We start from the raw sequence: 14380 nt of genomic DNA on the forward strand, positions 1-14380 counted from the left end.
GAGAGGGGAAAGGTGGAGAGAGCGGGGAGATAGTTACATAAGGGATTGAATATAGAGGAAGGGGTTGGAGAGAAGGAGGAGAATACAATACATAGGGTGGTGAGAAGAAAGCCTTACTTAGCCAGGTTCTGGATTCTGCCAGGATGGTGTAGAGTATCGGCCATGTGATTGTGAGGTGGTTGATGTGCGGGGTGATTTGGGTGGCGACTGAGGGAGTTGGTTAAGAATGAAGGACAAAGGGATGCTGTGTTGTATGCGGTTGACACGGAGGCGAGCATGCATGTTGTGGCAGTCAATGGCATGTCTTTTCGTGATGTGCGGGTGTTTGCAGTTGGAGCATGATTTCGGTTTGCCACCAGGCTGCCATCCGAGTCGCCAGCGGGTGCAGCGGGTGCGTTCTTATTGGTCATTGGGAGCCAAACCGTTCCGCTTACTGCTTCTTTTTCGACAAATGTTAAAATTGTGCTCATCTCTTTTCCAGTCGTCTCTTTCTCGGACGGATGTCGTGTTAATTTATCACCTTACTCTCTAATATAATCTCCTGCTCAGCATGCATCGGAAACAAAAAGTTGTCGCAATATATTGTTGCAGTACTTCCAGTAAAAAAGAAGCAAATTTTAATAGCGTTTATCATTAGTCAAGTCTGTAGTACTAATTGTGCTTATGGGCAACGTTTTTGCTTCTTTTTATTTTACCGGGATCGGCCGAGAGCTAGCAGAGAAGCTCATTAGCTTAGGGTACAATGATAATAGAAGATACTGCTGCTAGCACAACAGCTACATTTAATTGGGTTACCGGGTCACCCCGTCACTTATTGGGATATATCTTTTTGCACTATACAAAAAACAAGGAGCATATGATATATTCTTGGCGACCAAGAAACAAATATGAAAGACATTAGACAAAGGTACCAATAATGATAGGAGGTACAATGATTAGCCATGTTGTTGAGATGCATATTATGTACATACAGTATCTTGCTTGTCATTATGTCAAGGAAAGCGAGGCATATTTTTGATTACCTTATATGTAGTGGATTCAAAACAAAGAAGCAGAAGCAAAAGCAGAAGCAGGTCGCCGTGTTCTACCAATGTGATATAACAGACTGGGTCACAAGCTTCTGCCATTACAGATTTATAGATGTTGCTGCAGCAGTTACAGCAAGAAAAAAAGGTGCAAAAACATTCAAAGTGTAACATTTCCGTATCTGCTCATGCAAAAACCATGAAGAGTCTGCCGGCATCACCACCTCATCATTTACTAGAGGTTAGAAACAGTTACCGGTTCATCCGTGCACGTCCTCTTTTGTTGTCTAACTGTCAATACATCATTTAGAAGTTTCTGTCAAAAATAAAGCGCGTGAAATGGCACACTAGATTCTCCGCAAAGGTTTCTATAACCACAGCGTTTGTCAAGGAACATAGCTAATCACCAAACCCCGGGACGGAGATGTAAAGATGTTGTGGAATTTGAAACATGTTGTTTTTCGTCTGGATCTACAGGTTTCCGTGTGTTTGTTTGCTCTATAGTCCTCAAACACATTACGGTGCATAAATTTGCGTTTATGTCCGCAAAATAAGGCACCCAGTCGCCAGTGCTTGATGCGTGTAGTATACATTTGGGACCTAGACAAATAGGGGAGTCCCTTTGAGCTGACGATAAAACGACGGCGACAAGGAGGATGGGTACGGACGGCGTGTAACCATTGGCTACTGGGGATAGCGCTGGTTGTCTTTTTTTGTATTGATAAGATAAGCGGGTGTGCCGTGTGGTGGCTGCTACAACTAAAGTTATCAGCGGATGCGGAATATACCCACTTTTTACACGCTTCCCCACTTTATCTTTAAGACTAGAGCCTGTTTTCTTTATCTTATTTTCCTTCTTTTCTTTTTTTAACTAGAATGTACGTAAGGATAACCATCGTTCACACACACACGCTATCGTTATCTCGCTTGCGCTGGCCCCTTTCCCCACTCCTTATATACATAGTGCTGCTTACGGCATTCCCCGGCCGTGCACAACACAATATACATCATAACACCCTGATTTACACACGCGTGTACCGAAACGGAGTGTTTCCTTCCTAGGCTTCTTTTAGATAATGGAATGGAGTATCTACCGATTCGTGCTTGGCGTGAGCGTATCATGGATAACACATAGCGAAATCCGAATGGGTCGATGTCCGGTGACACAAATAAACACCACATCACGGCCTGCTGCAGGTCACTTCTTTACGCCTGCATGTCATTGAGTTTGATCTGTTGCATGTGTGCAGTGTATATGTCAAATTATGTAGGGGTGGGGAAAGGAAGCCTGCATCAAGGGCTGTAAGTCAAGGCGTTGTAAGTGGTAGTATTTATATCTCCAAGTTGGCACACTAGGTTCGTGACTTGATTTGCGATTTTCCCTTGTCTGTGTAACATGTGATACAGCGTTCTCTTTATTTTGCCCTTTTAATCGCTGATTACAACCTCCCCTTATCGCTTGCCGTGTACGGGGGGGGGGGGGGAGGTGGGTCCACGGTCAGTGGCTGCTTGCATATACCTACAATCTGAGCTACGGCTATTTTTCTCTTCTTTTTAACATCTTCTTTCCTCTTCCTTTTCTCCTCTTCTTCTTCTTCTTCTTCTTTCCCCCACACTCATACCTACATACGCAAACAAGGACGCACGCATCCTGCATCTTTCGGTTGCAACACACGTCTCCTCGCTAACCCTTCCGTTCTCTCTCACGCCTTCTCATCACTCCTCTTTCTTGTTCATTTAATAAACCATGCGTCTTGTTCCTCGCGAGCTTGACAAGCTTCTTCTAAGCAATGGTATGTGTGCCTCGTTTTCTTTCTTGCTGCCAGCTGTAATACAGCCAATCTGCTTGTTACCACACCAGTAACTGCTCACTGGTTACAACGTTTACCTAAAGAAGAAATAAAAAAGGAAAAAAGAAATAGCGAAAAACTAATCAAATGTTATTCTTTCCATCAACAATAGTTGGCTTTCTTGCGCAAAAACGACTGGCTCGGGGTGTAAAATTAAACCATACAGAAGCCACTGCCCTGATCGCATCCCAGCTTTTGGAATTCATGAGAGATGGCACCTATTCTGTCGCCCAATTGATGGATATGGGCAAACAGATGCTTGGACGACGCCATGTTATGTCAGATGCACTGACGACGCTGCACGAGGTACAAGTCGAAGGCACGTTTCCCGATGGCACCTATTTGGTGACCGTACACGATCCGATCTGTACCGACGACGGCAACCTCGAGATGGCTCTGTACGGCACTTTCTTCCCCATCCCTCCGACTGACAAATTCACACTCCCTGATCCATCTGCCGCAGCGACAGATGCGCCCGGCGCATTGCAAGTCCAAGCCGGCAAGATCGAATTAAGCGCCGGTCGCAAACGTGTGTCACTTACTGTGACCAATCAAGGCGACCGTCCTATCCAGGTCGGATCTCATTACCACTTTATCGAGGCCAATGCCAGCTTGTTGTTTAACCGAGCTTTATCGTACGGCATGCGCCTCGACATTCCCGCGGGTACTGCTGTCCGTTTTGAGCCAGGAGATTTTAAGACGGTAACACTCGTCGAAATCGGTGGAAACAAAGTTATTTCCGGTGGCAATGGCTTGGCAACCGGTCCTGTCGACATGAGCCGTTTGCCGGGTATCATGCAAGCCATCAAAGAGCGAGGCTTCTTGCATGATGCCAACACACCTTCTTTACCTAGCGCTGCATCCTATGTCCTGGATCGCGAATACTATGCTGATCATTTCGGTCCTACCACAGGCGACATGGTTCGTTTGGGCGATACCAGCTTGTGGGCACGCGTAGAAAAAGATTACACTATCTATGGTGACGAATGCAAATTTGGCGGTGGCAAGGTGTTGCGTGAAGGCATGGGTCAAGCAACTGGTCGTATGGACGACGAGATTCTCGATCTTGTAATCACGAACGCCTTGATTATCGACTACACCGGCATTTACAAGGCCGACATTGGCATCAAGAAGGGCATGATTGTGGGGATTGGTAAAGCCGGCAATCCGGATGTCATGGACGGTGTTACCCCAGGAATGGTGGTCGGTGCAGGCACCGAAGCATTGGCAGGCGAGGGCAAAATCTTTACGGCAGGAGCCATCGATACGCACGTCCATTATATTTGTCCGCAACTGATCTGGGAAGCAATATCGAGTGGTATTACCACGGTGATTGGAGGCGGCACGGGGCCCAACACTGGCACCAACGCGACAACTTGCACAAACGGTAAACACCATGTGGAATTGATGATGAAGGCTACGGACGATTTGCCAGTCAACATTGGTTTCACAGGCAAGGGCAACTGCTCGAGCACTAAGGAGATTGTTGAGCAAGTCGGAGCAGGCTGCTTGGGCTTGAAGCTGCATGAGGACTGGGGCACTACCCCAAAGGCAATCGATACGTGCTTGGAAGTGTGTGATCAGCTTGATGTGCAGGTAATACAAACTTCATTTTCCCACCTGAGATAGTAATTATGTACATTTTTAGCCGATTTTAATGCTGGGCTTCCTGCTAACCATTGTGTGTGCATGTGTGTCGCCTGAACACAAAAAAAATCTGCATCTAAACTTTCTTATAGGCCACAATTCACACGGATACGTTGAACGAAGCTGGCTTTGTCGAATCAACTATCGGAGCTTTCAAGAACCGCACCATCCACACGTACCACAGCGAAGGTGCCGGCGGTGGCCACGCCCCTGACAGTAAGTTTCTATGGTTTCTGTTACTCTAAAAGCTTCGATCTATCCGCTTCTTCTTTCTACTTTCTTCTTCATCTTCTTCGTCTTCTCGGATTCTCACTACATCGGACTCTTCACAGTCATCCAAGTATGCAGCGAACCAAACGTACTCCCCTCATCGACCAACCCCACCCGACCGTTCACGAACAACACCTTGGACGAGCACGTGGACATGTTGATGGTGTGCCATCACTTGTCAAAGTCGATCCCTGAAGACGTTGCCTTTGCGGAGAGCCGCATTCGCGCCGAAACAATCGCAGCCGAGGATGTCTTGCAGGACATGGGTGCGATTAGTATGATCAGCTCCGACAGTCAGGCCATGGGCCGTATTGGCGAGGTTGTACTGCGTACGTGGAAGACCGCCAGCAAGATGCGTGACCAGCGCGGTAAACTGCCGGAAGATCAAGATCTCGAGGGCGACAATTATCGCATTCGCCGATACATTGCGAAATATACCATTAATCCGTAAGTTTCCTCTCTCTTCCTTTTATCCATGTGTCTGCATTGGGCTGCCATACCCGATGCAAGTGTGCTATTTGCTGGCCACTACCAGCTTGCTTGAACCCTAATTGCACATACTACTTGCTTGCTTTGCTTGTTTTGTACACCTCTTTTACTTTGATGTCTTGTCACACATGCTTACTCATGCGCTCGTGTAACACCAAAAAATAGAGCCATCGCTCACGGTGTTGGCCATATTATCGGATCTATTGAAGTAGGCAAAATGGCAGATCTGGTCGTGTTCACCCCTCAGTTCTTTGGCACCAAGCCAGAACTGATCATAAAGGGTGGCATGATTGTATGGGGCCAGATGGGTGACGCCAATGCTTCCATACCCACAACCGAGCCTGTCATCTCACGGCCCATGTTTGGAGCGCTGCCTTCTGCAATTGGCCAGACGTGCTGCTTGTTTGTATCTCAGCTTTCCATCGACATTGGCACCATGGCTCGCTACAACCTGCGCAAACGCACAGAAGCGGTCAAGAACTGTCGCAACGTGGGCAAAAAGGACATGAAGCTGAACGATGCTATGCCCAAGATTCATGTGGATCCAGAAACGTATCGTGTCACTGCAGATGGGCAGGAATGCACCTGTGAGCCTGTCTCAAAGCTACCGTTGACTCAGTCCGTCTACATCTTTTAAAGACACATCTGTGTTCACCTTGCCTCCGTCTTTATCCCTCCCACCCTCCAACAGTCCTCCTCCTGCCCTTTTTTACACTTAGTTACACACACTTTTATTATTTAACGAAATACATGTAATATCGTATGTATATCCCCCCCTTCCAACTGCAACAGCAGTTATCAACTACAAAGCACGCACATTCATTCATTCCCACCCATTCATCACTTGTACTTATTATTCTCTAACTTCATTGGCTACATGTTTTTTCCTTTTTTCTGTAATTAAAAAAACTATCGGAAACAACAAAGCTCCTCTTCAGAACCATCTTGGTAGTGATCGCCCTGTGAACTCAGCGTTGCACACGCTCGCGTGGGTGCAAGCCAGCGAAAACGTGGGTCCTCGGCTAGCTCCACATGCCTTGCAAATAAAAAGAGATTGTTTCACTCTGTTGAAGGGCAGAACTGGCCTTTGTTCAAAAATGGAGCGGGGGATCAAAGTTTCTATTTTTGATTTGCTCCCAAGACTATGAAATAAGAAACACGGAATTGCTATGGAGAAAAGGTAAAAAAAACGGGTATTGTTGCTACGATGGGTGTGTGGTTAAGGGCCGAGAGCGAGATTTGCAGTGACGGAAGAGCGACAGCAACAGAGAAAAAAGGAGAGCGAGAGAGGGTGTGCGCTAATGAAGCTGGCTATGTCCATTTATATATTTATTACTTACAACTACAACCCCAAAATAAAACAGAAATCTAGACTTCTGTTGCTGGTTGTTGAGTTACCCTTGAAAACCCTACTTGGTTTTCCATGGTCGGGGCCAGTAGTGTCTATATATATAAGGTCGATCTTTCAAAGGGAAAAAAAAACCCTTTTTTTACGCTGATCTCTTTTACACTTTTCTACCTCATCACCAACTATGTCACGCTTTACCGAGCACTTTGATATCGACCTCCTACGCTCGAGCTCATCGGTATCGCTGGATCTGATAGAACCACCGAGCTCGCCAACCAATACGCTGTGGTCAACATCATCATCCACCGAAGACATAGCAGACAACCAACATCATCATCATCATCATGACCACGAACAAACAAGCATCAAGAAACTGGCCAAAGTCAAACGGTTCCTGACTGGAACCATCCGTCGAAGCAACACAGGCAGTCGTCCGTCGCTATTCATCCAGTAAACCCTCTGTGATTGCTGTGACAGCTATTGCTTCTCTCTTGTACCATCTCTCTCTCTCTCTCTATATATATACCCCTTCTTTCCAACTCATCTTTTACACTGTGGTCCTGCGTCCTCTACATCATCTTTTTCCCTCAGATCCTCACATGCAGGACTGCTACAGGCTTCACTGTGTGTTGCTCACTACATTGTTTGTACATATATACCTCGTTTTCTACATCTATGACCCACTATTACAGCTACTAGTAACAATAATAAGAATAATTATAGCAATCCATAATGTCAAATAAAAAGACATCCGACGCTTTGAAATGGTGATATGCGAGAATATTTCTTTATATACAACAGCGGGAACAATCAACGAAACAAAATTTGAGCAAAAGGAGGAAAGACAGAGGATGGAGAAACATGCAGCACGGCTTGAAGGATGTATACAAGCCCTTTGTTTGAAGACACGCTAATCCATCCCTTCCAACAAGCACCTCCCCCCCCCTTTACTTTAATGATGCTCACTTCTCGTCAGACTACTCAGAAAAAAAGGAAGCATTTACGACAAAAAGGGGCGTTTCTCTTCCTCCTGCTGGTCCTTCTTGTCTTGCCAGATGGCCTCCTGGGTGTGGTCAGAGATAGGCAGCTGGTCATAGTCCGAGTTGGCGGACGAGACAATCAATTGACGGATAGCCAATGCAATACCAAACAGGACAGCAAAGAAACCGCCTGTGATGAATCCGCGGACCAACGACGACTGTTCGTTCCACCAGTTAACAACAGGGTCGATCAATGCACCGGCGCAACCCTTGGTACCCGCGTGTTCAGACGCCAGAATGGGCTGATTATCAGCTGCTGGGACTAACATTAAATCACGATTCAAATTGTTATTAGCTTATGAGTAGATAAACTCTTCTGTTGAAAAAACGAAAGAAGAGTATTACTTTGTTCTTCAGTTTGTTGGAAAGCAGTGGCATCGTCAACAACAGCAGGGCCAGGCAACAAGAAACCGGTAACGGGGTCAACGGCCCATCGTTCAAAGGAACCATCTTCATACATGTCCAAAATCTGCTGACCAGCTTCAGTCTGGACAACATCTTGGCCGTTGATTTCAGTGATACGTTCTTGAACACTCAGACGGCGGAGGGTCAGGCCGTCTTCGGTCTTGAGCTCTTCCATCAAAGTGGCAGTGACTTCAACAGTGGCCAAGCCAATGTCAAAGCTGTCGACCAACAATGCTGCATCCTGCTCGGATGCGATGGTCAATTTTTCAGGGTTGGAGGCGATTTGTGCTTCCACTTGAATGTTGGATACGCCGATTTCGATAGGAACGCCGTTGCAATGCAACTAAAATACAATCTATAATGAGCTCTTTGCATACATATCAGTTAGTGATGATGTTGACGGCTTACCTGGTTCTCAATAACATCAAAGGTCACCTGAACAGCCATGATACGTTCAGCCAAAATCGAGCCATCGTCATCCACAAGATCGTCTGTACGGGTCACGGTCACATACAAGTGTTCGCTGCCGTGAGCATCCGTGGCCTCTTCGGCCAAGTCGACCGATGTCACCGATACGTCTTCCATAGGGGCTGCCTTCGCCAAGGCTGCGTTTCACAATAATAAAACAGTGGTATGTAGAAGCATGGGCCACGTGAGTGCGGTAGAGAATAATATTTTCGTAAGTGTGCGTTTACGTATGCGTAGGTGTATGTCGCAGCAGTAGGAGTTGTTTGATAGGGAGAATATACAAAATGCAGAACATGAGTCATACTATTCTTTCATTTCTAAATGAGTCCTCAATCCAGCTTCAAGCGGCCAACAGCATACCTAGTACACCCATTAGAGCAAATAGCGATGTTTTGAAATTGAAATGCATTTGAAACAAGGAATAGAGGAAAAAAGTGGAAAGAGGGTGAAAAGAGTGATGAAATACCGAGCCCCGTATAATACTTTTGGGTGTGAACAGCTGCTACGCTCTCTTTTTTCCTCCGGAGTAAGACATCTGATTGGCGGATAAATTCGGATTAGTCCAAAATTGGCTAATCATTTCAAGCATTGTTTGCATTGCGCAACAGCGACGTTGGCTTCAGTTTGTTGTTGTTATCGCCGCTCCTGTTTTTGGACTCTTACTTCATTTCACACGTCCACATAAGATGTTTCCAGTACTACAAAAGATCCTTGGTGTGTGAGTGGAGGGGTATGTGGTTTGTTGTGGTCAAATGGAAACGAACTTGTAATAACTTTTAGGAGGTAGTAGCGTTTGAGAGAGAATGAGTGAGGAGTCTTTTTCAGCCCATTTGGGGTCTGTCCGCATGATCATACCCGTCGCACGAAAAGTTAGTAGCCTACTAATACCAGCAGCTCTCTCTTTTACACTTTCACTGACAGCCACATTAGAGTATTCGCATTACGACTAGGCAATCATTTTCAAATTAAATGCACTAATAAACTGTTAGGGCTATATCCAAGACAGGTTATCATGGCAAAAAGTGGTGTGAACACTGACTGTGAGCCACTTGTTTTCCTGATCAATTATAGGAGCAAAGAGAGCGGCATTGTACAACTTTGGAGCGAAATGGACGGGCTGATGTGTACTATCCAACACTATTCATCATAATTTGGTGCTTTACGGACATGGAGGATACTTGTGCTCATCATCAAACACACACTTCTTGTCGCCAGCATTCTTACAGTCGCCAGTATTAGAAACAGCACTCTATACTTGCAGCAAAATAGCAATGGCTTCTCCTATTGACGACGACAGCATCCCCTCCACGCATTTCTTGTCTCGGGATATTTAATCTAGGTTTGAAAGAGCACATCAGAAACAGAAATACAATGGCTGAGCAACAGCAGCAGCCACGCACATGAGGTCCACAAGAAACAAAGTAGTAGTTGCTAGCGTGATGACTGAGCTAGTTCATTTTGATGATCGACCACTTCATTTTTTACGTCTTAGTCTCCAACGTCAGCACTAATAGCCTCCGTGCTTTTATTCACTGCTTTAACAAGGACCTACTGTGTTACATAGATTATGTACAATATGCTCATTGTTTACAAACAATAAAGTAATAAAGCACCAAGGTGGATCTTTTTGGCAGCTTTTTCTGATGTCAGTTTTTGTCTAATATGCAACATTAAATGAGACGAGAAGTGGAAAAGTGCTGCCACGACAGTACACCATGCTTCCGAGTACCCCCTCATCACTATATATAGTAACCGTTCTTTTTAATTCTGTATTCTTAAGCTGGAGAAGTTCAAAAGAAAAAATAAATAAACACGGCTGAAACCGCATAGTGTATGCGGCAGTTGCAAAAGTTCGGTCGATTTCGTTGCTCAAATTTGATCGCTTCCATAGCAAATTCTCCTTCGCCTCAGTATCCTTTTATCAGATACCTACTATGCCGATATGATATGATGCTATCATGAAAAAAGAATCGGCGAATTCAAAAAGGTGGGGTCGAGCATGGACAACCTTCTTACGAGGTCTTGGATACACCAATCTGTGTAAGAGAGAACAATGGTAATAGAACAATCAATTGTCAATCGCATCCACGTTGTTGGTGTTTCTGTTATTACTTTGCGGTTATGTAATGCTTGCGAGTAGCATATTAGCAACCAGCGCAATATTAGGAGTAGACATCGCTTTGTCCTATTTTATCACTTTTAATATTTTAAAATGCTACTACTGTATAATATTTAATCATGTACAAAATATGTTTTTGCTCGAGGTCTGGGAAGAGACATAATTTAGTGATATAAAACATGCTTTCTTCTAGAGTAGTAGCAACATTTTGGAGCATTGGAGTAGCTTAAAGATGCTGTCCAGTAGCACCGCGCAGTTGCTCAGCGCTACTACGTATATGAGTGTTTGATGATTATTCCTATCTGTTAATTCAGTCCTCTTCTAGCACATATACTATTATTGATACGACTCCTGTTGCATTGATTATGCCAACATATCGACAACAAGTGAAGCAGATAGAGAAATTGAGCATCATCCTTACCACCAACAGTCTAGCAATGTGAATTATTTGCTCAAAATTCAAACAGCATAAGCACTATTTACAAATGCGTATATATATTGTACTCAATACGATGTATTCAGTACCACAATTGGGTTTTCTTATGTCAGGCGGACACATTTCCGTGGCGATTGCTCGCACGATGGTTTCTTATACGCATATGGCTAAGCTTAATGTTGCGGTCTCATAGCTTTATGTATCTGACAAAATAGTACATTTAGGATTATTATCACTGTTCGAACGTTCGGAATAGCAGGATGATCCAACCAGAGAAGGATTTTCCCATTGAGAGTGGTTGAGGTCTCCCGAGAAAGCCCTATGTTTCTGGGCAGCACAATATTGGTGAATCTCCGTCCGGAGCTTCAAAATTTAATTAAACCTACTTACAGAATAATATAAACATGAGTGTTGATCTGCCTTCATAAGCACAAAACAGTGCATTAATTAAAGCTGCTAACATAATAATTGAACCGAAGGGTTAATTTGTTATCTGCTCTACCAAACAGCACAAAAATAATGTGCCTTGCAACTGCGATGGTCTGTTTAACCTCTGTCTGAACAAGACCATCCCCAATGATCCTTTGCACACATGGTTAACAGCTGCTAGGTGTGGTATGGGGTCTACGGCGATCCAACCATAGATGTACCAGACCACCAGGCAAAAATAAAAAAGACAACAGTCGTCTGAAAAGGTTGAATGATACGACATAATCGGCGTCTTTCCCTGCATCGCTTACAGAAACATGATTGTCTAACAGCTACAGCTTCAAAAAATGCATAGTTTGCACATCGTGGAACCAAGCTGTAGACCCCTCACCACAGGAACTTAACAAAATACTCAGCGCTATTCAGCGTCACCCAATATGGCTGATCCATGTACTCTTGAATCTGATACGAATCGACAACAATATCTAAAATGCAAAGCTACCCACGATTTTACCAAGCATCGCTATTTGACGTCGAACTTTATGCGGCACCTAATTATGATATGCTCCAGTATCATTCATTCATTATTCTGTTACGCATATTTTCCCGCCAAATTGACCCAGCATTACGAGCTTACAACGTTACATCAGTAACATCCCACTACAACAACCTCAACATCCACTCTTCCAACAAGCACTTCCAAAAAAGCAGATGCGTCTACAATATAAAATCTCTACAGCAGTGGCAGTAACCAGCAACATCAATCGATCCCATGGTTATGTATCTGATACCTTGAACTTCCGGCACAGCTCATAGCCATATGGTTTGAAGCGATCCACAAAAAGCTGTCCTTTCGGGCCAATTTTCACAGCATCCTAATGAGCTTTTCAGCCCGATATGTGCGATATGCCGCCTCGGACATGACAACCAAGCACATTTTATGTACGCATGCTGTAGAAAATTAGCTATGCCGACACTGCTATAGGACCAACTTCTACATCTTTAATTACCACTAAAGCATATAGTATAACTTCATATATCCAACTCTCTTCTCGCCACTTCTCATCGTGACGAAGCATGCAGCGCGTTTAGAATTAGATGCAATTGTTGCTTTTTTTCTTGACCTTCATGTTTCAAGTTCTTGTAATGGAGAAACAGATCTACCTAGTCGACGCTAATTTCAAACGTTAGTGCTTAAAAGCACATAACACTTCTCACCTGCAGGTAGTTGCCCTTCTAGATCGACACTATCTGCAATCAATGTCGCGTGAACAGCATGGGGTGGCGCAAAGGTGACCTGCATCAACGGATGACGCTTTCTTCACGATCGGTTTAGTCGAAGCCCAGGTGTGCAGTCATTATGACAAAAAGCAGCAACCCGATCCTCTAATTAAATCAGAAAACGACACTGCAACTGGAGAGCAAGAAAAACAGACAGTAAATATCAAACGGTCCATGATCACTTGTATCTACTGTGGTGGCAAAGGATCTGGTGGAAGGGGACTCAAGACACAATTAATTATCGAGCTTACGACATTTAGTGCTTTGTGTACCTGTTCAGTAACACTTGGTAGCAGTAGGACTTTGCTCTCATTGGGACCAAATCACGAAAGCGCTATCGCCACGAGACACACACAGCAATAATTAGCTAAAAAAACCATCAACACCTTCAGAATTATATTCGACCTGATGGATAATAGTTAGGCGCATATTAATAGCACTATACCAACTTCATCATTACGGCATGTAACATATAATCTCCTTGATTCAACAACCATCGGTTTTACATTCCGCTACATCGACATTTTGAACTTAGCGGATCATGCTGAGTATGGAGCCAATGCTATGTCAGCGTCCAACTTAGCGTCACTCTTCTAAACCACTTTTGCAAGGGAAAGAAATGGACATGGACTACTTGCTTACAGCAGAAGAAACGTATATAAGATTCTCGTACTATACACTGCAGCTATCAGCAAAAATGCGAAAAAGGAGAAATGTCAACTAATGGAAGCCGCTTCAACTTGTCATAGAGGCGTTACTTGAAGACTTGAACTCAAAGATTTAATAACAATGCAGTTTGTATTCGCTTACAAAGCATCATTGTCTGTTTTGACAGGCATTGCTGTTGGCGCTTTGACAAACGTAAATGAGAAGCTTTGACTGGTCTTTTTGACCAGACTTTTTCATTTGTTTGAGGATGACTTTCAAATATATTATTTCCCACCATCACACCACATTATAACCTTTTTTTTTACGAAGACAAGAATTACTTCCATACCATACATATACGTAGAAGGAAAAAGAACTTCATACTACGAACCGTAATCGTTATATGCCTTCTTATATTTACACACGATGCCATATCGTGACTATGTAATAAATCCAGTACTGCTGCTTGTGTGACATCGGTCATTGATAAGCAATGTTGAAGCCAAGACCGGCTGCTGTAATAAAAATAGTTCTCACATTACAAGTTAATAGCTGTCATTGGCTTCGTAAGTCTAGTTGTGATTAACCACGTGATATGGCATGAGGGCCCTTCTTGTATATTTGCTAACTGTTATATCACAAATGTCACCGACTAAATGGCTGGAATAAGTCATAAAGTGCATTGGATAATCACTCAGTCTCGTTATTTGTGTGATACCAGAGGGGAGCTAATAATAGCTAAAATCTTGGATTGTATACATCCATAGTATTGGAACACTGTGGCTGAGATGTGCTCAGCATATATTTTCTTACGCCAAGAAGTGAAAATTACCGTTTGTCCGTCAACTTTTTTTGCTCAGCAGGATGCCTATCAGTATTACCTTGTTGAGATATTGAAACAAGATGAATGCATACACTCACGCAG

The 14380-nt window shown here is 44.0% G+C and overlaps 4 protein-coding genes across 4 annotated transcripts; 2 read left to right on the plus strand and 2 right to left on the minus strand.

Annotated features, from left to right (window-relative positions):
- Nucleotides 1-210: 210 nt before the first annotated feature.
- On the minus strand, nucleotides 211-399 carry BDB00DRAFT_746955 (uncharacterized protein; the record flags this gene model as incomplete). The annotated part of the gene is made up of 1 exon (XM_053118557.1): nucleotides 211-399. A coding segment is annotated over one exon (189 nt), but the record flags the coding sequence as incomplete, so codon positions are not given.
- A 410-nt stretch (nucleotides 400-809) lies between these two features.
- BDB00DRAFT_401979 (uncharacterized protein) lies at nucleotides 810-1312 on the plus strand. Its single transcript, XM_053117247.1, has one exon. It carries the CDS (start codon nucleotides 942-944, stop codon nucleotides 1194-1196), a length of 255 nt encoding a protein of 84 aa, XP_052985027.1. The 5' UTR covers nucleotides 810-941; the 3' UTR covers nucleotides 1197-1312.
- A 1767-nt stretch (nucleotides 1313-3079) lies between these two features.
- On the plus strand, nucleotides 3080-5918 carry BDB00DRAFT_754541 (urea amidohydrolase alpha subunit; the record flags this gene model as incomplete). Its single annotated transcript, XM_053118771.1, has 4 exons — nucleotides 3080-4471; nucleotides 4615-4738; nucleotides 4855-5239; nucleotides 5447-5918. 4 exons carry the CDS (start codon nucleotides 3080-3082, stop codon nucleotides 5916-5918), a joined length of 2373 nt encoding a protein of 790 aa, XP_052985028.1.
- Nucleotides 5919-7629: 1711 nt separating this feature from the next.
- Nucleotides 7630-8659, minus strand: BDB00DRAFT_783864 (uncharacterized protein; the record flags this gene model as incomplete). The annotated part of the gene is made up of 3 exons (XM_053120418.1): nucleotides 7630-7931; nucleotides 8015-8417; nucleotides 8483-8659. The coding sequence occupies 3 exons, from the start codon at nucleotides 8657-8659 to the stop codon at nucleotides 7630-7632; spliced, it is 882 nt and encodes a 293-aa protein (XP_052985029.1).
- Nucleotides 8660-14380: the final 5721 nt, after the last annotated feature.

This window comes from Zychaea mexicana (assembly GCF_025766255.1).
Source record: "Zychaea mexicana strain RSA 1403 chromosome Unknown BDB00scaffold_4, whole genome shotgun sequence".
Classification (NCBI taxonomy): domain Eukaryota; kingdom Fungi; phylum Mucoromycota; class Mucoromycetes; order Mucorales; family Lichtheimiaceae; genus Zychaea; species Zychaea mexicana.